Source organism: Notolabrus celidotus, chromosome 8, assembly GCF_009762535.1.
Source record: "Notolabrus celidotus isolate fNotCel1 chromosome 8, fNotCel1.pri, whole genome shotgun sequence".
NCBI classification, from domain to species: Eukaryota; Metazoa; Chordata; class Actinopteri; order Labriformes; family Labridae; genus Notolabrus; species Notolabrus celidotus.
This window is the reverse complement of record NC_048279.1, coordinates 33298200-33322552: the sequence shown is the minus strand read 5'-3', so window position 1 is coordinate 33322552 and position 24353 is coordinate 33298200. Positions and strand designations below refer to the sequence as shown.

The following is a 24353-nucleotide window of genomic DNA, read 5'->3' as shown; positions in this document are numbered from 1 at the left end:
CTCAGCTGGAAAATCCCTCCAGCTCTCTCTTCAGCATCTCTCTCCACTGTTAAGTCATCTCAGTCAATTTAGAGAGTGTCTAAGGTTCCTGCACAACATATAGGGAATAAACCAGCAAGTGAGTGCTCTTGCAAACAGGAGCGTCCCATGTGACAGTTTCTTTTTTGTTACCTTATCTCTGATGCCCTGTCGGATGTTTTCTCTCTCTGACTCCATTTTTGCATATTTGGCCTTCCTCTCCTCCTCCTGTTGCCTCAGCGCCTCTTGCCTTTCTTCCTCTTTTTTCTGAGCATCCGGATCCTTCTCCTCCTCCCCACCAAGCATCTTGCCCATGTCTTTGGTGGCCCCTGTTGACAGAGAGAGAGAGGGAGAGAGAGAGAGAGAGAGAGAGAGAGAGAGAGAAAATGATAAATGAAAAAAGTCAAGCTGAAAGCATCACAGTAATAAACAACAGACCTCAGGTAGACCAGCTGTTTGGTCTTTGATCTGACCGTGGAGCCTGTTACATCAAAAGAGATGTCTTTGTATCTCAGTCCTCTTTCAGGCCAGTGAAAAGAGCAGCTTAATCTGTCCTTGACCGAACCAAAGACAAAAGAGTCTGATGATAGGAAGAACAAGAGGTGAGTGCCACAGATAAGAGCTTCAGATGAAAGACACCTAAATAAATCATCAGCAGTTCTCTTTATTGTCTTTGTGCTGCTCACTTTGGCCTTTACTATGTCCAGCAGGAACTTCCATCCTCATGCAGACCATCCACTCGGACACTAGTGGTGGGCGAATCGATTCTGTGGTCATTCAGGCTACTCATTTGAGTATCAATTACTCTAATAAAATATGAATACTAATTAATAAATGCGAAATAAAAGTGCATGTGTCACTTCTGATTCTATTTGAGTTACTTACTCCAAAGCAACCTAAAATTGAACTAGTCCATCCATGTCATGTGACCAGAAGTGTGGTGACTCCAGTTAACTGTTTTTAGCCTGCTAGCAACAGTTCAGTCTGCGGCTGCGTGCGTCTGAAGTGAAGCTGAGAGAAAGAGGAAAGAGGAGTGTGGTGTGGGCATATTTTTTAAGCGTAAATTAAACTATGGTAAGGTGAAGTTCGTGCTGTAAAAATGTACAACACTGCAGCAACACAAGCAACCTTTTTAAACACTTAAAAACAGCACATCCCAAGCAGGGGTGTATCTTGCTCGGCTGGAAGTGAAGCTTTCAGCAGAGTGTCTGCCCCCTGGTGGCTGGCTGCAGTATAGGTAAAAAATGCTTTGATTCACAGCCGCCGTAGAGGGAAACTTCAAAGGACACACAGCGTCTTGTGACGCTACGCTGTAGGGTAGAGCTCGTTACAGTGGCTTCGCAGGCTCTGGCTGCACAATGGCGGCACCCAGGAGCGGGATTTTTTGGCTTCAGTCATGTCTCCAATGCTTTTAATGTTTTAATGTAAAGCACATTGAGTTGCCCTTGTGTATGAAATGCGCTATACAAATAAAGCTGCCTTGTCTTCAGAACCGTACAACGGGAAGAGGCGGAGCAACGCTGTCCATTTTTATTTACAGTCTATGATCTCAAGGCTTACCTTGAAGCTGGACAAAGACAAAAAGAGGAAGCAGAGAAGGCTGCATCACCTCCACGCCCGACAACATCTACCGCACAGAGAACTCTGAGAGAAAGCTTTAACAAAGGGAAAGTATATCCAGGTGTGTGACTGTCCCCAAATTTGTCACAGTCTGCTCACCTCCTCCCCTCTGTCAGTAATTTTCCACTCTCCTTGCCTCTGCTCCACTCTGCTGGCCAGCCACGCCCCCTCATCAGGCAACCCGGTTCACCTGCACTCTCACCTGCTCCTCATCTTCAATCAAGCCGGTATATAAGCAGCAGCCACTCTCCACTCCTTGCCAGATTGTTCTTTGACCTCATGCAAGACTTTCCAGCGTTCTTCTCCGGATTTATCTCACATTGCCGACCCTGCCTGCCCGTGACCATCCCTCCTCGCCGCTTCCCAGGAAAACACCCACGCCTTCTGTCCCTGACTACGAGTTCTGCCTTCGCCCTTCCGGGGTTCTGCCTGTCCGTCCTTGTGGCCGTTTGGCGTCCTGTCCTCCTGCGGAGTACGAGTGAGTCTGTTCTTCAACTCCCTCCGGGATCTGTCTGTCACCGGTGCTCAATTCGTCAGGCTATCATCGAGCCCCGAGAGACTTGATTCCCTACCTGTGTTCGAGGTAGAGAGACTATTCACCTGTTGCCAATGTCTATTGATGAACTGTTAAATAAAGATCATTACCAACTGATCTCTTGGCTTCCGATACTGCTTGTGGGTCCTAACTCAACCGTTTAAAAAAGGCCATCACATGACTTGTATATTAAAGTTGTTAAATGAACAGTATTTGTCATGGGAGTTGTCTTTCAAGCGTTGCATTTTATTTTTTTAAAGGACTGAAAGTATCGGTATTGGTCTTGGGTATGGAATAAATTGCCAAAAAAGTAATCGGTATGGTGTCAAATCATAAAAGTGTGGTAGAACTATTGGACTCGGCCGAAGACCTGAAAATAAAAATGTTAGAGTTCTACTGAAACAGACAGAGAGACCCTGTTGATCCCATCACCTGTCTGTTCTTGTTAGGCGTGCTAAAAGGGAGATCAAGTAGGCTTTGGAGCTCTTAGCTGATAGCTTTTGGTCAACAGATCATATTGTAACCCTAAATCGAAAATCCAAAAAGTGTTGCCATCTTCAACATCCATAAAAGAAGCCCTCACACAGCTCTCTCAGGCAGACGTAGACACCTTTCCTCAGTGTGTGTGAAACATTTGTGCTGGGCAAAAAGCATCAAACATCACGTTCCATATTTAACACACGCACTGTGTTCCTCCAGTAGCCCAGAAACCGCTCGGAAAAATATTGTGCAATTTATGTCCAGCGCCAGTACAAGAAGGAGAGTGCTCCTCTGTGTGCTCCTCTGTAAGGGGGGCAAGGCTGCGTGTCCTCCAAAGCGTTATTTTTCTATTTGGTGAAAGCACTTTGAGAGCACTTTCGGAGGGCAACACTGTTAATGCTTTGTGTGGTTGCTATGATAATGAATACACTGTATGTTCTGGCTCTCAGAAGAGTCTCTGCTTTGGTTTGCTTTGAATAAAAGGAGGACTGAGTCATAGAAAGAAGAGAGAGAGAGACGATGTTTTTCTTCCTCACAATCTGATCAGATCGCAGCGACCGACTTGGGGGGGTGAAAATGAATTCCAAAGTGCTGTAAGCAAACATGAAGAAATCTCATGAAAAAGGTGCTCTTCGAGTGTCACACCTTCAGCATTGTCAGAGCTGTCAGGACTCCGATGAAGCTGTTCGCTGCCTCTCACTCATTTATACCAGGAAAACAACTCTGACAGAGAGAGACGGATAACCCTTCAGAGTAAACATTTTGTTTTGGCAGTCTCTGTTCCTTTGCCGTTTTTGTGAAAGTGTTTTCACAAAAGTGATACCTACATGTCAGAGAGACGTAGTCACACACACACACACACACACACACACACACACACACACACACACACACACACACACACACACACACACACACACACACACACACACACACACACACACACACACACACACACACACACACACACACACACACGAGCCAATTCAAGTCTCCCAAGGAAACATAGACTCTCATTTCCTTTCTGTGACATTGATGCTTTATTCTAGTTGTTTTTAAAGTAGCATCGTTTTGTACAAATGCAAACAGAAAGAGTCTGTAACCCTGCTCATTATAGAGTACAACTTAACTGTTAAGCTTCACTTGATGCTTGAAATAACTCCTCAAGTGTATACTGTCTTGGCGCCCCGAGGAGCGACAACATTGTAATTTTGATTTCTCATGTAAAACCCTCAGAAAGCAAAGTCAGCATAATCTCTATTTAATCAGGATAACTTGAAAAGCCTGTGTTCAAATCCTAAAAGTTGCACACATCGATCTTGAGTTTAGTCCTGCGTGTTGAGCCTTTTTTGCAGAGCTGCTGAACACCTGTACTCTGAGCTAGAGAGAGGAGCTGATGTCTCTGAAGTGAGCACACACAGACAGCTCTCAGATCCTGGAAACAAGCCCAAGCTCCAAAAGTTGCTCAATCACCGTGACTCCACACTCACTTCCATCTTACAGGAAAAAAACTAATGAGATCCGGACCTCCTGGACCACGCCTGGCTCTCTCCCTGTCCTGACTCCAGCCTACTTCCTGTAGCACCTCTGTCCACCTGTGCTCCGCTCTGAGCTGGCCTGCTAAGCTGAGGCACGCAGGATCTCCGGAGGAACCACTCAAAGACACGGCCATCTGCTTCAACCGTGAAATTGATGAGACGGAAGTGACCTTGAGGTCCTTGGCTGCAGTCCGAACTTGCCGTGTTGACACACCAGGACAGGACAAGCCCCAGTCCTGAGACACACGGATCAGGGAGGCTGCTAATTAATAAACAGACATGTTGATGTTTCGTGTTTTAACTCCTTCGTGTGCCAAAGACACGACACGTTGGCTTGATAAGAACACATCACAGTGTCTCTGCGCTTTGTCATGTCAATTAACATGTTAAATATGCAGCAACATGAAATGCATGAAGGACTTTTAGTCTGAGGCTATTTAGTCATACAATTCATGTTCCAAGAGTTTGAAATGTTACTGTTTGTGTTTGGTGTCCAGGCTCCAACATCAACACTCCTTGTAGAGTGAATTCATAAATAAAAATCTGAGGAGTGATGAGGTAATGCCTTAAACCCACAGCCAGAGCCTGCAGGTCGATGCTGGGGAGATGGTGGGGCTGAGCTCAACGTAGCATTAACAGTGACGGCTTGAAAGGACTGCCAAACAAAGGATGATTCATGTTGAATATGAAATCCGTGCAGCTCGAGTCTCCTGCCTGAACTAGCTTGCAGGTGTCACTCCATGAGTAAACAACAGAAGTGTCTGTTCTGAAAACAACTGAGGAGATCTTGAGTTATTTGTTTTTCCTTGTATGCCAGAAAGCTGCCTGTAAACAGTTGGTAAGAGGGAGTTTTGTTTTCTGCTGATTTGATCTTTTCAAGTTTTCTCATTCTTGTCCACAAAATGTGTGACTTTAAGGGTCAGAGCAGGGAGGCTGCAAGGGCTCTCTTGGAATGCAAGGAATTAGTATTCTTTCACATTCATGATTTGAATTTTTGGAGGCTTTAACATGCTCGAAAAGTCACCAAATTTCATGCATGCTTCAGTCATGTGTGGAAATGTCATATTTTATGGGTCTTACAAAAAAATGGAAAAAAGTGCTCCATAGTTCCACCTTAGAGGCTTCAATTAACTCTCCCCAGACAGGCTTTCTTTACCTACATGTATGAAAATGCCTGTGCATATTCCTGACATCCACACCTACAAAAAATCCTCTTGCACTCATATCCTAAACCCAAAAGGAAAGGTGCCACCTTACGTTGAACTCCAAAATGGACCCCTAATTTAACAATTTACAGGGTTCTTATCCTCTTTCCTCTGAGCAGCATTAAGAAGTTTGCTCTGTGACATTTCAGCCCTAAAACCACTTCTGGTTTGACTGATGTAATATTATTTAAGAGCTTTGGGATGCAGGGCACGTATGCTCACACTTTGCTGTTGTGTCCAAAATAACACTCTTCCATCCCTTGTGACTAATGAACATTAAAACGGGTCGCTGTCCATGGTGCTGAAGCAGGACAGTGTAGCAGCTGTCTCTCAGAGAGTGAGATACGCAAACCGTAAACAGCTGATCTTTCTCTTTTAAAGACATCACAGCAGCAACAAACCCTGCAGCTGCTCAGCACCCTGACTTTGGCCACATCCCAACATTCTCTACACCCTGATGTGCAAGAAGATGCAAGGGCTAGTTCAATGCTGCTTGCAGCTTTAATTTGCTTTGCTCCATTTTGATAACTTGGGATTCATTGATGAAGTTTACTGTACTCATAAATGATTCATGAAGAAAATCTAGAGACAATGTTTTCACATGAATCCTGATGAGTCTCGTCGGTATTCTATCATACACATACAGCCTCCCAGAGTGCTTTCACACCTGAAGCTTGTTTTTTTGTTCCAAATCAGCTGATGAAATGATTCATTGTTGCATTTTTCCATTTGGTCTTTTTGCAATATTGTAAAATGGACCAAAGCACACACCGTCTGTTCTTAAGCCATCACGTCACAGCATCCTTTCCTCACAGTGTAGGTAAAGACTCCTATTAATACTACTCATACATATTATCATGAGTATTGGTCACATTTTGCATTTTGGGAAGCCAGCTTAATCTGTCAGCCAAATGAGTCGTGATTTGACTTGCAGCAGCAAGGTCAGTGCTTCATCGATATTTGGGCTCAAAGACCCGTGAGTTATTATGTAATGGTACGGAACCACCTCGGCAAAAGTGGAGGTTCCAGTGTTGAGAAGGAACAGCGCCCAGCACCAGCACATAGGCTGATGCTGAATTGAATAGACAGTGAGTAAAGTCGTTGAAATTGCCAATTACTTCATCTGTTACTACTAGCCTACAGCTACTAGCGTTATGACTCAAGCAGCTGTTTGTTCCGGTTGCTGGGTTGATCAGGGTTTGATTGAAAGTGAGCTGACACTACCTCTTCTAGTCGATCTCGGCTTGCTTGCTTTGTTCCACAATAGAGCGTGATTGCAGTGTTCACTTTTATCCAGAGAAACGCTGACAAAGAGAAAAATGTCCCCTGTTTGGGAGCATCTTCCCCAAACAATCTGGGTGTAAAAGCAAAGATGCAATATTCCTGTTTTTCCATTTACTAGAACCAAGTAAAGATGGCTGATGTCTCAATAAGATATTTTTAGTGTTTGAAGTTTCTGCAGCTGAACTCTTACATCCCTGTTCTAACTTGCAGACAGAAAACACAGGGGTTCAATTATTAATCCCATAATAATCAATGTGCTGTAAAGCAGAGTCTGGTGGAGTTACTTTCTTGTACTAACCCTCGTAGGAATTACAGATTTCTGTTGACTCCCTGTGGTTCGCCCCAGGCCAAACTGAACTGCTGAACAGGATTACAAACTTTTCCCCTGACTTTGTAGCCTCTAGCTGGAGGAGATTTCCCAAACTGGTGTTCACTGTGATCTTTACAGATGCTGAGCAGACGTCTGCTGAGAATACCCCTCATCTCTTCAGGGGTAATAAACTCCTCTTTGACCGAGCTGAATGGAGAAACTTGGGAAATTAAAACTTGTTAAAGTTAAGAGTCTACCGATTTAAATTAAAAACAGCATGACACACTTTATGTCTTGTTCAAGCCTAGACTTTGCCATAATAAACTGTTCAACTCAATGTTCTGTTTCAATCTCTGGTCCTTCTGAGGTTTTAGATTCTGCCAGTCAAGAGAGACAAAACTCTTCTTCTACAGAGAACTAACCTTATTTTTGTCTCTGGACCAAAACATCTCGTGTGCAGTCTCCGTCCAATTCATAAAGTTTAGCCCATTTTTCTTTTGTAAAACAGCTGTACTATCTGGGACACACACGTCTTATCTGTGGTCTACTGTTGCAACTGATGCCACTTTATCATGTCTCAGTGCCTCTCCCAAACCTCCACATGACTAATCTCCGTGCTCAGGGCTAATTAGCTCGTCTGATTGTGACAAAGTTGCTGTGTAGTCGAGTGAGACAGTTGTTGTTCCCAAAAGCCTTGGTGCCATCGAGCTCTGCCAGCTGTGGAGTCTGGAAGCTGTAAGCACGACGAGAAAGCTCCAGAGGAAGAGTTGAGAGACACGGGTATGGTTAAACACACTGAAACATTGTCTAAGTACTTCATTAAAAAAAAAAAAAGAAACACTATATCACTCATTCAGCCAAACTCTGCAGAGCTAAGGAAAGCAACATGATGATTAGTTAAAGTGGTAACTACAAATAAGGGTTTGATGGTGAACTACAGGTTCTGCTGCAGGACATTTTTAATCTCAAAGATGAAGGAGGCTAATTCTCCTCAAGACAATCATGGGTATTTTAGTGGCGTCTGCATTCACCTGTCCTTAGACGGCCCTGTTGGTTGAGGGAAGTCGTTTTTTGACTTAAATGTGTTCAAGAGCTGAATGAAAGAAACCTGGGCACAATCACTCCTCCATTTGGACAGTAACCAACATGTCCAATCTAAAACATGTTAAAAATAGCATGTGAGTTCAAATGTAAATCTGCAAAAGATAGGTTTTAACCATCAAGCTATTTAAGTTTACACATCCACCATGCTTTGTACATTTGCACATTCAACATGTTTGGGTATAAAAATGAAGTCAAGCCTGTTAACTTGGACATTTTCAGATCTGCTGTTGGACCCATCTCTTAAAGGGCTGTAATGCAAAGTCCAAGATATTTCCATCTGAGTAACAAATGCAAAACGCTGGTGTTGGTGGAGGAAAGCCAGAGACCCAAAGTCATCAGGTTTTATCCTCAGGGAACATTGAATACAAGAACCAAACCGAACAACAATTAGTACAATAAGGCTAAATCAGTATGCTGACTAAAAAAGAAAAAGTTTTCCTTAAATTAATCTCCATATTTAAGTTAGCCACTCTGCACAACATCTTTTTTAAAGTTGTAAATCCATACATTATCTTGACCGCTTGGAGCCTATCCCAGCTGACTGTTTTCTTTGTATGCTAACATTTTCCCTATTTCATTGCTTTTTCACCTGCTACACTGTGTTGTTAAAGTACTTGATTAAAAAAATGTTATGTGATAGTAGTACAAAATAAAAAATCAGGTCGCCAACTGCTATCCGCCCTGAGAACTTCTTATCTGTAAGAGCAAACCAGCTGAATGCAAAGTGTTTATGATCAATTCCAGATAGGCTTGCAGCTGCTAGTTCTGCAGCTAGCTTGGCACCTTGTTAATAATTCCCAAAGAAAATAGGCTTCTGTATTTTCTGCTATTAAACATGTCACAGTAGGAGTGGTGGTTACACAACCTTTGAAAAGAAGTGCATGTGCTGACATGCGTGTGCATCAAACGTGCGCTCTGTATCACTGTAACCACCACACTCTCATCATATATGTGCTCTGATACTACTAAAAATAGCGCTACACCCCTGGCTATGCATTAGTTAATGTGATATTTTAGTGAAGATCAAAGTGAGAGTGACTGACCAAAAGCTCAACAGACAGACGGACAGAGACAGCTTCTCTCTGAAGCACAGCACCATGTCTTAAGTTCCACACGGCACACCTAACCTTCTTAGTGACGTGTGTAACCCGCAGAGAGGAAAGCACCGTAACCGTGCTAACTCATTACATCTCTGAAAAGGCCTCTGAGGTCAGCTGAGGCCTCGGGGCACATTTAAGAGCCGGAAGAAGTGTAGATACCGTAAATACATTTTAAAGCAGTGAATGGTCAAGTCACATGGTGTGTTAGAGCATGCAGAGTTACATAAAGGTGGGGGGTGAGATTCAGAGAGCATGTGGAAACATGTGGAGAGAGCGTGTCTGGAAGAAGCTCTGTCGCTCTGAGAGTATGAAGAACAAAATGTATAACTCCTTATTCCCATGATGCATCTGTGCGTGTAAGAAGAGTGTCACAGCGAGGGTGCACAGGCGCTGTCAAAGAAGAGCGAGTGATCGAGTGTCCTCCAAGCGCATTTCAGCTCCAAGAGCGATTACCACTCGAATCTGTGTGCATGCATGAGTTGCATGTTAGGAGGATGGATTGGACCTCATGAGATGGGTTCTCTGCAGAGCCCAGAGGCACACGAAGAATGATGGAGAGTTCGATAGAGAGAATGAGGGTGCAAAAGGAAGAAAACAAAAGAGTAAAACTGAAAGAAAAAGAAGAAAAAAATAGTGGGATATCTAGGACAGATTAAAAGGAAATAAGGAGCAGATGGAGTGTGAAGAAAAGAGAACAACGACAGTGTGATTATCAAGAAATCAAAATCAGGCTGAAGTTAAATGATAGAGAAAAGGATTCAAAGAAACAAAGATGAAGACAGAAGGAGTGACAGAAATGAGAGAGAAAGACAAGTGTGTTGTGAGAACAGGAGATCCTGGAGGACAGAAAGTGATGAAGTAGGAGAGTGAGAGGAAACAGTGGGACTATAGCTCAAGGACTCTGTGTTCCCGCTCTCCCATCTGTCACCAGTTCACAGCAGTCCCATGGCTGCCGACCGGCAGGTCCCTGCTTCAACCCCCTACTGCCCAAAACAAGCCGTTCAGACCTTCATCATCAGCTTCTCAAACCACAGACCAAATAGTAACGCAGAAAACAATGTGGAGAAAAAATGAACAGACTTAAATGTTCTGTCCATGTTCTGTCTTTTCCAAGAGGTGCATCAAAACCATAGCAAGTACCCCTGATAACAGGACCAACATGTGCACCAAAAATCAAGAAAGAGCCCCCCAGCCTCTTTTTGTGACATGCACTGTTTGGTTGTTTCTCACAAGCCTCACTGACTCCATTTCCCCAGCAGCTGGTTTCTGCACACAAGCTTCAAGAATTCACTTCCTGCCATGCATCCAGCATCACACTGATAATGGGGAACAAGCACTGGAGCTGGCATTTTCAGAAGGTGGTGGAGACCACAACAGAGCAAACACTGTATGAAAACTAGATTTACATTCAGGCAAAGAGATACACAACTGAAATGAATGTTGATGTTGCTGCTTGGGTCTGAGAACTACTGGGTTGTTCCTCTGTTTTCAAATGGCCTAGCATGTCTTACACTGGCCTAGTTGGGAGCGTAGGCATGGTTTTCAAGTGAAGTTATATCAACACTGAAAAGACCCCTGGAGTCAGAGGGGTTGCATTTCTTTTAATTCTGCAATATCATAAAGGTTGCTTGGAATAAGGCCTCTTCAAGCATTGCAATGCAAACACCGTGCATCATATGATAAAAAGAGCTCAACAGAAAGAATCATTTGGGCTACAATTTTCACTCATCCATATTTTTGATCCAGATTTAATTGGGACCACCATGCACTCAAAAAATGCCTCATTTTGGGTCATCAAAGGAAGCCCTCTGTGGCCTTACACACATAAAAAATTGAGAAACATGATTAAAAGGTTCAATTAAGATGCTTATGACTCAAGACTTTGACTGACGTGCATAAGGAAAGCAAATAGAAAGCAACTAGAGGAAGCAAGGACAATTTGTTTACTGAGAGACATGAATCATTGGAAGAGTCTTGGTAACTCAAAGAACTGCACATCATAAAACATTGGTCTTTGAATTTGCCTTGACAGAGTAGAAACTGTGTTTCTCCGGTCAAAGGAACCACTCAGGTACAAGGTGGGTGTTTCGAAAGTGACCAAAGTTCACATCCAAATCTTGCCAACTTCTTAAAGTACACACAGAAGTCACGGTTGCATTGTGATGCTTTTGAAATCTGTGGCTGTTTTGACTCCCACGCAGAGTTTTATCGATGTCAAACCTTGAAAAGATGAAAAAAAAAAAAGTCTTTTGTTAAAGCAGCACTGAGTCACTGTTCACACTGAGCTGTCTGTGCTGGTCCTTGACAATTATTGACTCCATCAGGGAGAATGGTTTGGTTTTTTGGAAAACAGTTGTCCCTGGAGAGCTCCAACAACACTTTGGCTTGAAGAGGAGAAAATGCTGTTCAGTACAGAACATTGCTTTTGAATTGGCAAGAGTGACAGGCTGGAGAGATTATATTTATTTTCTGACTAAATCAGCCAATGTTCAATCTCCTCTAAAGTGTCCTTGAACAAGACTCATATCTCCTTTCCTTTCAGTCCTCTGGGTTGTCAGTGTTCAGAGTGTGTCCTTTGGGTTTGAACTAATGTTTCTTTGAAAAGCGCCCCTCAGAAAACCAAGCTTGAGCTCAAAGACTTTACATTACTTCATTTTAACATTTGTTTATCTTTGAAGTTGCATTTAATCCCCTTGGAAAATGAACAAAACCTTGTTGTGTTCAAAGAAAACTCAATTCAGAGCATAAAGTTTTAATGGTTTCGAATAATAGTTATGATCTTTAGTCGAGCTCGCCCCATGCTTCTGTTCTTTCAACAAAAACATTTAATTGAAGGCACAAATAATCCAATAGAGGTGTAGCTGCAGAGGTGGACGCCTCAGTGGCAGAGCCAGAGACAAATATTGTGGTTGAACTTTTGGAAAATTGTATTTCAATTGCAAATAGAAAGAGGAAATGTGTTGTGCGTTTGCCATCCACAGCCTAACTCACTAAATCTCAGGGTGCATGGGAAATAGAGGCTTGGGGTACAATGTTTCTGTGCTTTATCACTCGTTTGCAACCATTATCTTTGGTAGACAGCCTCACCGGGTCTGGCCTTGGCGGTTAGCGAGCAGGGACAGGCCACATTTATCACCTCTGAGGTTGGCACCAAGGACAAGGCGAAACCACCCAGCCAGCTCCAGACACACAAACACTGAGTGCAGGGGCACCAAAACACACGTTTACGTTTAGGTTTCCTCAAAATATGAGCAGACAAGGCAGAGTAATCTGGATAAATAACCCTGTCAGTCAAGTTAATGAGCGAATAAATCAAATTAGATCACAGATTATGATTGGAGCACCCAGCAGAGGAAAACCAGTGCATCCGCCACGATTAATTGGATCTTTATTTTCATCTGATTAAAAAAGAGAGAAATCCCAGTTAGTGGTTGTAAAAAATAATCTTTAGATTTGGTGGAACTAAAGCACAAGAAGGGAAATATCACCAAAATGCAACTATTTTATTGGATTAAAATCCCTTTGGCAGATTATCAGTCATATTAGAAATGATAACCAGGTTTGGAAGGAATTTGGCTGTTAAAGAAAAGTAATGTGTGCAGTAGAGTGGGCTCTAATGACCCATGACAGCTTGGCGTGGCCGATCACATGGAGCAATCTCACGGCCAAATTCCCCCAGATCCGTGTCCAGTCTGTCTCTGATCCTTCACGTCACTGGATCTGATAGGTCTCTATTCTAGTCTACAGTAGTGGACTAAAAAAGTTTTCAGACACCCCATGCATTTGTGAAATATTGCATTGAGAATCACTCTTAGGTCTTCAAGTTCAATTTCTTTCATTAACGTCACAGCCAGGTTTATTTATTGTTTGTTCAGTTTTGAACACATTCTCTGTTATTTGTTGACTTTGATACCGACAATGTTGAGAACTGACATATTGAAACTGTGAAGAATTTAGTTTTGTTTGTTTTTCTTGTAAACAAAAAAATATCATTAGTATTTGTTTGTGTCTGTCTAATGCAGCCACACCTTTTGAAACACAAAGAAGATTTTTCCACACATTTTTCATGACAATATTTGAGATTGTGTAAATGAAACACAAAGAAGATTTTTCCACACATTTTTTTTCCACACATTTTTCATGACAATATTTGAGATTGTGTAAAATTTTAAGGGTGTCCGAAAGCTTTTTTCCACCACTGTATGTGTTAACTTCCACTGGATCAGCTCTGTTGCGATCTGGCACGCCAGAACAGATACGCAAGACTTCCACTTTCGCCAAATGCCGGAGCACGACGCATCAATCTCAACAGAGCAGATGGAGCGGGACAGGAAGTCAGGTTTCACCAAAACAAAATGAAAACATCCGGTTAATTGGGGGCGGCAGTAGCTCAGTCCATAGGGACCGAAGGGTTGCCGGTTCGAGTCCCAGTATGGACGAAATTTGGCAAGTGGACTGGTGGCTGGAGAGGTGCTGGTTCACTTGCCTGGGCACTGCCGAGGTGCCCTTGATCAGGGCACCGAATCCCCAACTGCTCTGGGTGCGCTGGTTCACTGCATGTGTGTGCATTTGTATGTATATACCAAAAAAACTGTATGTGTAGCATGTCCAAAAATAGCACAAGTGGAAAAAATTTAATTGATCAATAAAGTACCTTTCTTTCTCTCTTTCTTTCTTTTCAGAATAAAAGACTCTGTGTTATCACCAGATCGTATTTCACTTAACTACAACAACAAACCATCATGATGAGCGGAGCCAGGCCTGGAGTCAACAGGTCAGAGGTTTTCAGAGGACCAGAAAGACAACATGGATGAGGAGAGGAGGAGGAGAATCCTTGATTCAGTAATTACCACAGGAAAACATCGGTCACATGACTCCAGTTGTCCAACGGTCCTGCCCAACATGGAGCAAGACCGCAGTGGATCGGAGATGGACCGAACACGGATTTGGTGGAAGTCCAAAGTCAGAGCAGATTAAGTTTTATGCATACTCATCAAGAAGTGAGGACAATCAATTCCTAACATCTACATCTGGGTCAATACAGCTGCTTCACATGTGACCAGTGACTCTTGTTGGTGTATGTGTACATTCTTATAACACACACACTTGTCTGGTTGTGCTGAGGGTACATCATCGATTTTTGATGTTCAGCCGCCGTCATGGCAATGCTAAAATGTCCTTGAGCGCACCGCTGAACATGTGACTCCTCCAAGGGCTCCGCTCCAAAGAGTAATAAAACCCAGATCTGTTATGGCTGACCCCAAACAACATGAAGACAGGGGGGAAGGAGATTGTTATTTTCTTTCTCCAACAGGGATCAATAAGGTATCAGATGGTACTTTGAAGGCATAATCCTCCACCTATGTTTTTTTCCAAGTCTATGTCTGGTTTTCTGATCCCTCCGTGTGCTTACATTAAAGACAAAATCTAAAAATAGCCTATCAGACAGCTCATTAAATGCATCCGTGAGAGAGGAAGAGGTGTTGACGGAGACCTCTTTAACATAATAAAGAGCTGTGCAAAATCTTAGTGCATTCAAGGACAACTGCTCGAGTTTAACATCTGCTAATGAAAGACTTTGTGATTGTTTTATGATTATTATACACATCATAAAGTGGTTAATGATTCACACAACAGCTTCTCTCATCAGAACTTGACTCCACTTTGGTTTTGGGAAGGTGAACTCTTTCAAGACGTTGGGAACTACATCCTTCCGCCTGTCATTTCTGCTAAGGGTTTACATTTGCTCATCTGTTTTGACAGCTCAGTGAAGCTACTGTACATCCACCTAGTGATCCCTGATGGAGTACAGCCTTGGAAGTAATTCGAATGACACCAGAGTGTATAAGGACGCCTGAAGAAACAGAGCTTATAGGCGTCTTTGACATCCATTTGTAGGCTTTCACATTGTGTTTAGTCAGTGTAGGGGTATTAGGGTGTTGGTTCTCAGTCTTGTGAAGATGATATTTCAAAAATGCCTGAGAGGAATGTCCTCTAATTTGGTAAAAACATCCAATTGGACCAAAGGATGATGGGAATATGTGCATGGGGTAAATGATCACTGTGATTGTGAGTGTTCAGCCCATTCTCTGAACTCCAAACCCATCAGTCCTCAGTCCTCTCTGAAAATTATCTCCTGAAGATAACGCTATTAGTCCAACCAGAGCTAGTCCATGCACGGATCTGTTTCATTGGCTGAAATGTACTTCCTGCACTTTACTTTTCATTAAAATTATACCTTCATTACATCTAGCTTCACAGACATCCGTGTAAAATGCACACTGATTGGCTAGCAGAACATGCAGCTAACTCTGGTGATACACCGTGTTACTTCTTGAAACTTAGCTGCTTTTGTTCAAAGCTTGTTTTGCAACCTTGACATCATTCTTTGCTATTTGATTCACACTGTTGTTTGATCATTTGCTGTGCATTTTCAGTCATCACTTGGAGTTGAAGTGTATCCTTAAATAGCTGCTGCTTGTCTGCTCCATGTAGTTTATACAACAAACAGCAGCTGTTGACGAACACAAAAGAGAGGCCCCTGAATTATCTACAAAGAACAGCACGCCTTTAATTTCCCCGGGCTGCTTTTGGATCCAAATCATAAGAAAATACAAGTTGACGTACTTCTTAACAATGCTGTCAACACTGGTACAAGGTTCTAAAGTAGTTGGAGTCAAAGATGTGATGCTGCCAGCTTCTTTTGCTCAATCCAACTTCAAATTGGAGGTCAAGTTTCCATTTTCTTCATCAATGCACGGTAAAGCACGGCTAAGTCAAACAAAACAACCACTCTAGTCTTCTTCAAACTTTTCTATTAAACCTGGAAGTTATTCTTTCACTTCTCCCTTTTTGCCAACTCTCAAACCAATTAGCTTAGTGCAGAAACTGTGTGACAGAAGAAAGAGCAGAGGAGGTATCACATTTAAGCTAACAGACTATCGATTAGAACCATCATTATTTCTGGAAAAATTTTATAAATGTCTGCACAAAATCAATATTTTTCCTTTTAAGGAAACCTTTTATGGTAGACTTTACATGAAGCTTATTCAAGTGATAATCAAAGTCAATCAAGGCAATACCTGCAGTCATTTTAGTTCATTTTAACACAGATTATCCTAAACCTCATTATAACTGTCTTGTTTGCTTGCTGCTGTTGGCTTTGTTCTGACAGGTTGCATACCTGCAGCAATTACATCCGAGTCGTATGTGACAAAGATTTGTTCAACTCGTCGTGAAGCCGAATAATTGCCTCTGATAATTGCCTTTAAGATGGATGTAGACACGAGTGACACGGAAGAATATAAATGAAGGTATGTGTCAAGAACGCAGGAATTAATCACCTCACTTATTGAAATCCTGCATCTTTTTTTTCAGTGCTTTGAGAACAGAGAAATGTTAAGCACTATTATTCACTATGTTGGTACTTCTTACTGAGGATGGAAGCAATGCACGATCAACAAGGTCATTGGAAAGAGTTATCAAACATGTGTTAAAAGCCCTGCTCTGTTATCCATCAGGTTATTAAGTGTGGTGATTTACTTTATCACACATCCTCCTGAAAATCTTCACCTCCACGGCTGTTTTTCTATTAATACATTGTCATTCACACCAGAGATGTGACTTCCAACACCTTTGAATCTTAACACACCGGAGCCAATTAACATGCAGGCATGTTAAGAGAAAACTTCACCTTCCTCCAATTTAGTTAAAATCATCTTGAGTAGTTTGAGATCAAATAATTTACAGACAGAGGATCAGACAAAGAAGAACTCAATCTGCTGCACTGATTTGATAACTGATGTCCGAACAGTACATCCAAACTCTTCAGGGCCCAGCTGTTTTAAAGTAACCTGATCAGATTAAAGCGATTGGATTGGATTGAATCTTTGAAACAGGTTGTTCAGATTAATGAAGCTTGGCATTCATGCAGCCTCAGCTGCAGTCAGCTGATTTAATTATTGTTTCCAATCACCCTCAGCCAATCAAAGCCCGTTCTCACAACAAGGTGATTTAAACACACCTTCCCTCTCATTGATCCTTGCTACACCAATGCTGCACATACTCTGCTTATTAAGCCTTGCCTCCACCACCCATCCTCCTCTTCCTCCATCCCTCCAGTCTGAAAGCTTATTTGTACCCATGCAGGGGGGATTTTGTAATACGCTCCCTGGAAAGTGAACGCATGCTGCTTGGCCAACCCGGGGAGCGCTTAAGCACCAAGCACTGTGTTTCTATTTGGCAATAAATGGTTAAAGTGTATGATGCAATCTAGTTTCTTAAATCTGGATTCAGCTTCAGTTTGTTTTTGAGTAGGATTGGGATAACTTTGATGCAAAATATTTAGATTATCCAGAAACCAGTCGAGGGCTGGATTCAGGCTCTAAATGTAAGAAGGTTTAAGATTGGTCGAACCAAACAACACTTTTATGGTGAAAGCTTAAGATTTTAATATTTTGAGCATTTTACTCTTGAATTGCATACAAAAACATACAAATATTTAGCTAGGGTCAAACTCTATTTGGCCAGAGTCAGTTTAAGACACTGATGATACTTTTTATGAATTGTTATGTCTTTTGCAATCCAGCTTGCAAGATTTTGTTCATCTTTCTATGTTTTCTCACAGCTCTGGAGTTTTTAAGGTGACGAACATCATCAGAGGCAACACTGATACTGTGTTTTATTCTTGCAGACCTGACTGTTACAAATCCTCACTTGTTAGAACCCTGAACTCTTCCCCCTGCATGAAATAGAGCTTGCTTAATCTATCAACCCCTGGCTATATCCAAGAGAATCCATCAATCCTACATTTGCATTTTCAGTAGTGGTATTTCCCACATGACTACAGACGCTAATGCAGCTCTCTCTCTCTCTCTCTCTCTCTCTCTCTCTCTCTCTCTCTCTCTCTCTCTCTCTCTCTCTCTCTCTCTCTCTCTCTCTTCTGCTCTGCAATAAAACTCCACATCATCCGTGCAGCTGAGAGAATCTCTCACATTAAAGACAACAGCAGTTTCTGACACGGCCTTTATTTGGCCGTTTCCTTATCTGTCGTAAAAATCAACGATCCGATCCCCGCCACGCAGACATCAATATCTGTTTGATTGAGATTTTATCTACAGGCTGAAATAGATGTGAGAAGCACCTATGGGAGTCATAAAGTAAGCAGTGAGAGCTGCTAAGCTTGCTGCCTTTCTGTCCTCCATGTGTAAGAGAAGAAAAGCTCTGAGTGACAGAGTTTTACAGATTTAAATAAGTTCTTCTTGGGGGCCTGCAACTTCTTTGAATAGTTTACTTTATGGACAAGAAGTTAGAGCAGTAACAAAACAATTTAGATGCAAAGACTTTGATAAATCAAGCACTCAGCCTGTTAAGACTCAAAAGATCGATGTGGAGGAATTAAGTTAAAAGGACATGATTTAATTTCCAAGACAGAGAGAGGAAGCAAAGAGCAGACAATGAAAAGGGGATGGTGCCATTCTTTGCTTGAGAAATAAAAAGTTTAACAGTCACCTTGAGATGACAAAACTCAAAGTTCAATTGGAAACCTATCAGCTGAGGTAAACAGCGGATCATATAGAAGCTGAAAATGCAAAACACCCATTGAGGAAAGTCATCTTTCAGAGCTTTCAGCTCCTTTGAGATCGCTGCAATTCTGCAGTCTCCTCCTGAAATAGGCATTAAACATGGAAACCCCCACAGAGTTAAGCTGGCTGAGATTCTCCTCGGGTATGTATCCTCAGCATTATGCATGCACATTGATCCCTAAGACCCGAGGCCTCTGCTCTCCCTCTCACCCTCCAGTTGTGCTTTTAGCTCCCATTTCGCCTCCTGCCTCGATGCTAATGTTAGAAGCTATGATTCAATCCCCTGTGCCTCCACGTGGCTTTGGAGATCCTCAGTTTGTGAATAAGCTTGACGGATCCTCGGCTTCCCATTACGGATAATCACCCCCGACTCATCCTCTCCTGCCACAATATAGGCATACTCATTGATCACATGCGAGGAGGATGGACGGACTGATTTCAGTAATAACAAACAACATTACTCAAACATGAGGTCGTGGTGACCTCCAAGCCGTTACCCGTGGCTGGGATTTGTGTGGCCTCCCAGCGTTTGTGAGTGTGTGAAATATGAAAATGCAATTCATGCCAATCCCCAGTCACAGCATGAGCGCTCACGTAGGAGCAAAGATGGTGCAGCGTACGTACAGAGCAGGACTGTGGAGCTCTGCATGGCTTAGATTAGGCTGCGATTTCTAAATGTGCATGTTGAAGAGTGGAAAACTTCATCACATGCTGTCCTGTTTTGTGAAATAAACATCTGTTAAATAATGTTTGTAAGCAGTTAGAGTTTAGAATGTCTTTATGTTTGTTTTGTCGAGGGATTTCACCGATGCTTGGAGCAGCAGTGGAGAGGGAACTGCCAAATAATGAGCAAACACAGCTGTCTGAGGCGCCGCATGTATCGGATTAAAGTGCTTCAAAGTGAGGGTTTTGAAAGGCACCAAAAAAGACATGTAACCATGTGATGGTAAGGGTATTGTATAGCACTTGTATTTTTAGCTACCTCATACATCTATTGAATTATGCTTCATGCTGAGATATTGCACATTTCAGTCCAATGTGCTGCTTACTCATCAAATAAAGAAACCCTGTGGTCTCATAAAGTGTAACCAGATTAACCATCCTGCAGTATATAACATAGTTAAAAATATCTCTTATAAACACATTAGGACTTTAAAATGCAACTTCCTTTTTCTACATTTATAACACTGATCCAATGTTAACATCTTCTGCAGAAATGAGCTTGACTTAACACCAGGCTATTTTGTAGAACACTAGAAAAGAAGACAACCTCTTATCCTTTTTTTCCATTACAGTCTGATCCTGGTTGCATTGAAGGGATCCTCTGAGGCATAACTTGAACTGAAATAACTGTAAAAGTGAAGTCCTAACTTAATTTGAAGAGACACAAACATGGTCATCTCCTTTCTGGACTTTTTTCCTCTTAAGGTTTTTCCTCTTTATGTCGCCCATGTTGTTGAACCTTTGAGGTCTTGATTTAATCTGTGCTTTTTCAACTCTTATTTTTATGATTTTAACCAAACACAATCAGGAACAAGGTGATAAACTTTCATCCAAACCTGTATCTTTCACACTTCTGGTTGGAATGAAGGGTTAAGTAAGGGCATGTGTCCACTAACAGTGTTTGTTGTGCTGGCATCACCAAACCCATAAGCAAGCTCCTTCATTTTCACTGACAGGTGGAGGCGGTGTCTGGAACTGCTGTTATTCAAAACAATCTCCCATTGATCTCAGATTTACCGGACCAATCATACTCACTTATTTGGAAATGGGGCGGGTTCTATAAGATTACACTCTGTGCCACTTTAGTCTTTTTTGTAAACAACCAAGATGGCAGCTTTTACTGCAGTGAGGTCCGGTTGTTGTTGCAGCCATATGAAACAAACTTGATGTATTTTCGAATGCATGCTGCTGACTATTTACATTGTCCGCTGCTTTTTACTATGTATATACCAAGCTGCAACCTCCGGCCATGAGAATTGAAGCCAATGCGGAAGTGTTAAAGACTGCAGTTCGTCGAGTGTCCACTTGAGGCTGGCTCTGGAAGTACTGGAAACCACATACACACAGATTCAAAAAAGCCGATCTTTACAGCAGAAATAAACATGTTTACAGCCTGGTACAAAAAACAAGTGTAGTCTGGATAGCTCATTTCTTGATTGGCACACACTGTACATTCAACATGCAGCAATTTCAAAGATATTAAGATTACAAGTTTTCAAATACGAGAGGCACAGCTGACTTGATTGACAGGCAGGAACACTGTAGCTGTTGGCGAGGAGGGTCAAAGCTCGCCTCTTTACATCACACTCGCTCCCGCCGATGATTGGCTTCAAAACAGCGCTTCAGAAACAGATGGGTGACGTCACAGACACAACGTCCATTATTCATACAGTCTATGGTACACACACACTTGCTCTGATTGGTTGTAGGTCTGTCCAACTGCTTCCAGAAGCACTTACACGTGTGGACGTTGCTAATGTTCCCTGGAGAAAGGAACTGAACTAATCAAGAACCATTCACAGAGGTGTTCTTGAGTGCTTCTCACTGGGGCTGCAGGTTAAGGAAATTATCTCTCAGCATGTCAGCCTCCCTTATGACTAATAAGTCTTTCTTTGAAAACTCTGTTCCTGGAAACAGGTCGTAAAGCTATAAGAAGGTCTTTTACTTGTTATGGATTATATTCACATTGGTGTTGGTTGTGCTGGTGCATGAATAAGAGATTCTGAAGTACTGGTTCCTCAAAATATGTCAGACTGTCAACACCCTGAGCCGTCTGTCCTCATACACCACAGTTATGTCTCAATGCTTTAAAATCCTCCAGTCTGGTTAGCACAAGTAGGCGTAGAGAGAATTTTAGATTTAAATATCAAAAAGGGATCATATCCGTCCCTTGAACTCACTTGTTATATCTCCTGCATTTAAAAGAGACCAGGTGTCCCTCATCTTTAATACATTTACTGACACTTGAGACTCGGTAGAAACAAGAGAAAGTTGGAAGCACTCCACTTCAAAGCCAGACCGGCCCCCAAACACAGCTCTGACTGGCAGAGGAGATGAATAATGATGCGCTGAATCTGTGAGCATCCATATATTTTTTAAGCCTTGTCACAAAGCTGGCTGCAAACTCTGATTTAAAGCTCCAGTCTTGACTTATTCACCACCCTCCTGTCTGGACGCACAATGACAGTCGGTAATGAAATACAGCAGACCTGATTCACGCTGTGATTCAGAGACGGCTGAACAATCGCAGCCTCTCTTCACCTCCATAAAACCCTCCGTCCTCAGAATGAGATTGTAAGTAATAAAACACGTCCCGTACTTTCATAAAAGGCGGCCGCATTAATCCTCAGTCTCATGTTTTTGCTGCACGCTGTTTGTGATACAGACTTTTTGTGATATTGCTTTTGTTCGTCTAATCAAAGAGGAGGTACGGATTCATTATCAGCCTCAGCTCTCATGTTGCTCCGTCATCTTTCATCCTGTTTTTTCTTCTACTCCTCAATCTCATCCTCATGGCAGACTGATTTGTTCAGTGTTGTTGATTTTGTCTCTGCAAATGTAAAAAACACTTTATTTACCCATCATCCTGAGGACAAACTATCATTTCACCCGACTGCAGCTCGATCTGTGTCCCAGATTCAAACTCCTACAAGTTCTAAGCAGATTCTAACCCTGTGCTGCATTCACTGAACTAAGTTTTGGTTACAGACCACCCCCAATTAAGCTTCTGTTTGTTTGTTTGTGTTGTTTAGTTCCACAGTGAGAATGTTTTATATTCTGCATGCAACTACACAAGTTTCCCATTTTCATTTACTGCATTTCTGTTATCCATTCCTTCTGCAGATACTATGACTGGAGGAGAGAATGGAGACAAGTGTGCTACTTGGCAGCAATCACTGCTCTGCAACTTCGTGAACATGCATGATAAGATGCAGCTCTCAGGCTTGGTCCATTCGGTTCAGGTGCATGTGAAATAGTCAGTCATAGATAAGTTTAGCATACACTGTAAACCTGAACTGTACTTCTAACTCATAGCCATTAAGTGTACAGCACTCAAAGACAGCTATTTAGTTGAACCAACTATTAATTAATGAGTTATCCGAACAATTGATGTTGTTTTAATTATATGTGAATCAATTTTATTGAGTTAATATCCATGTCCAAATAACAACTTTTGAGTGTACAGAGGGACGCTGTGTATGACGTCATCAAAGTCATGATGTAAGTCTTCACACACTTGAAAAACCACAATGGCTGTGCTTCACGAAGCGACAAGTAACGAGGAAAGACAACACCAAACCGCTGTACCGGCACAGGGAAGACCAACAATGATCCAACAAGGGACAGGGGACACAGAGGGACTAAATACACAGAGTAATCAACACAGGTGTGAACACAGGACACAGGTGAAACTAATGAGGGGAATCACAAAGGAGGGAAACACACAAGGGCATGAGGTTAAACTAAACTGGGGACACAAGGATTCAGGACTACGAAATAAAACAGGAAACACAAGACTAGATTAAGAAAACCCAACAAGAGACATGGATCACTAAACACTCAAGAGAGACAAAGGATAACTAACACAGAATAAACACGGGGAGGAACCAAGGCATGAAACTCAAGGAACAAACTAAACTAACCAAACCATGACATGTACTTAGTTTCATCTAGGATGTATGAATTAAAAATATAAAAAAATGTAACTAAGAAATCTGAGTTGGGGGAACTTGAAAATTAATAAAAAGAAAGAAAACAATTAAGTAAACTGAAATCTTATTTTATAATTTCAGTTATACTCAAAAATCGTATTTCCAGTCCTTAAAAACTCTTATGTAATCAGTTACCACAAACATTTTGAGCAATTTCAACTTGTCCGGGTTTACAGTGTAATAGATATGATCAACTAAGCTTACAACAAGTAAAAGTATAGCCTTATGAGCATTTTGTGAATACTTCCTTGTTTCTAAAGGCTGATTTATACTTCTGCGTTGAACCAACGGCGTACCCTACGCCGGGGGTCCGCGTAGCTCCCGTACCTACGCCGAGGCCTACGCACGTAGCTGACGTGCACCTCCTCCAAAATGTAACTCCCCGTAGAGCCGACGCGGACCTCAAGCTCTGTGATTGGTCCGCTCAGCGGCTTTGTCTTTCCCGCATTTACAACACTTCTGGGATCCCGGACATCGGCCGCACATCGGCCGTGTATTTCATCTCCTCCTCTCTATTCTTCATGTAATCATGTCTGTATGATAAACAGCAACATGTATCAGCTGTAGATTAACAGAACACGCTCTGAAACTCTGTGGAAAAGTAAACAGAGATCGTAGCGGGACCGGAAGCAGGCGGCCGGCTATCAGAGAGACCACACTGCCCTCTAGTGTTTCGGCGGAGAATTGCTGCGCGACACGGACACACCGATGCACAAGTATGTGGGGCCCATGTCCGCGTCAGCCCCTGCTGCGTAGGGGAGACGCAGAAGTATAAATCAGCCTTAACAGATGAAGTGAGTTGCATGGAAAAACAGTCGACCACATAGATCCCTCCTTCTTCCTCTTTCCTCAGGCTTCTT

General features: G+C 42.3%; 2 protein-coding genes across 6 annotated transcripts in view; one reads left to right on the top strand and one right to left on the bottom strand.

Annotated features, from left to right (window-relative positions):
• The window catches only part of LOC117817031 (leptin receptor overlapping transcript-like 1), a 762389-nt gene that overhangs the window by 446268 nt on the left and 291768 nt on the right, over window positions 1-24353 (top strand). The window lies entirely within an intron of this gene.
• LOC117817030 (complexin-2-like) overlaps window positions 1-24353 on the bottom strand; it is a 71611-nt gene that overhangs the window by 8659 nt on the left and 38599 nt on the right. For 2 of the 5 annotated variants that reach the window (XM_034689474.1, XM_034689475.1), the window contains exon 3: window positions 172-347. In XM_034689474.1, the coding sequence (XP_034545365.1) occupies window positions 172-347 (176 nt within the window). Of the gene's footprint in view, window positions 1-171; window positions 348-456; window positions 599-704; window positions 825-903; window positions 954-1578; window positions 1753-24353 lie in introns of those variants that run through there. The other 3 variants (XM_034689476.1, XM_034689477.1, XM_034689473.1) reach the window with 3 other exon arrangements.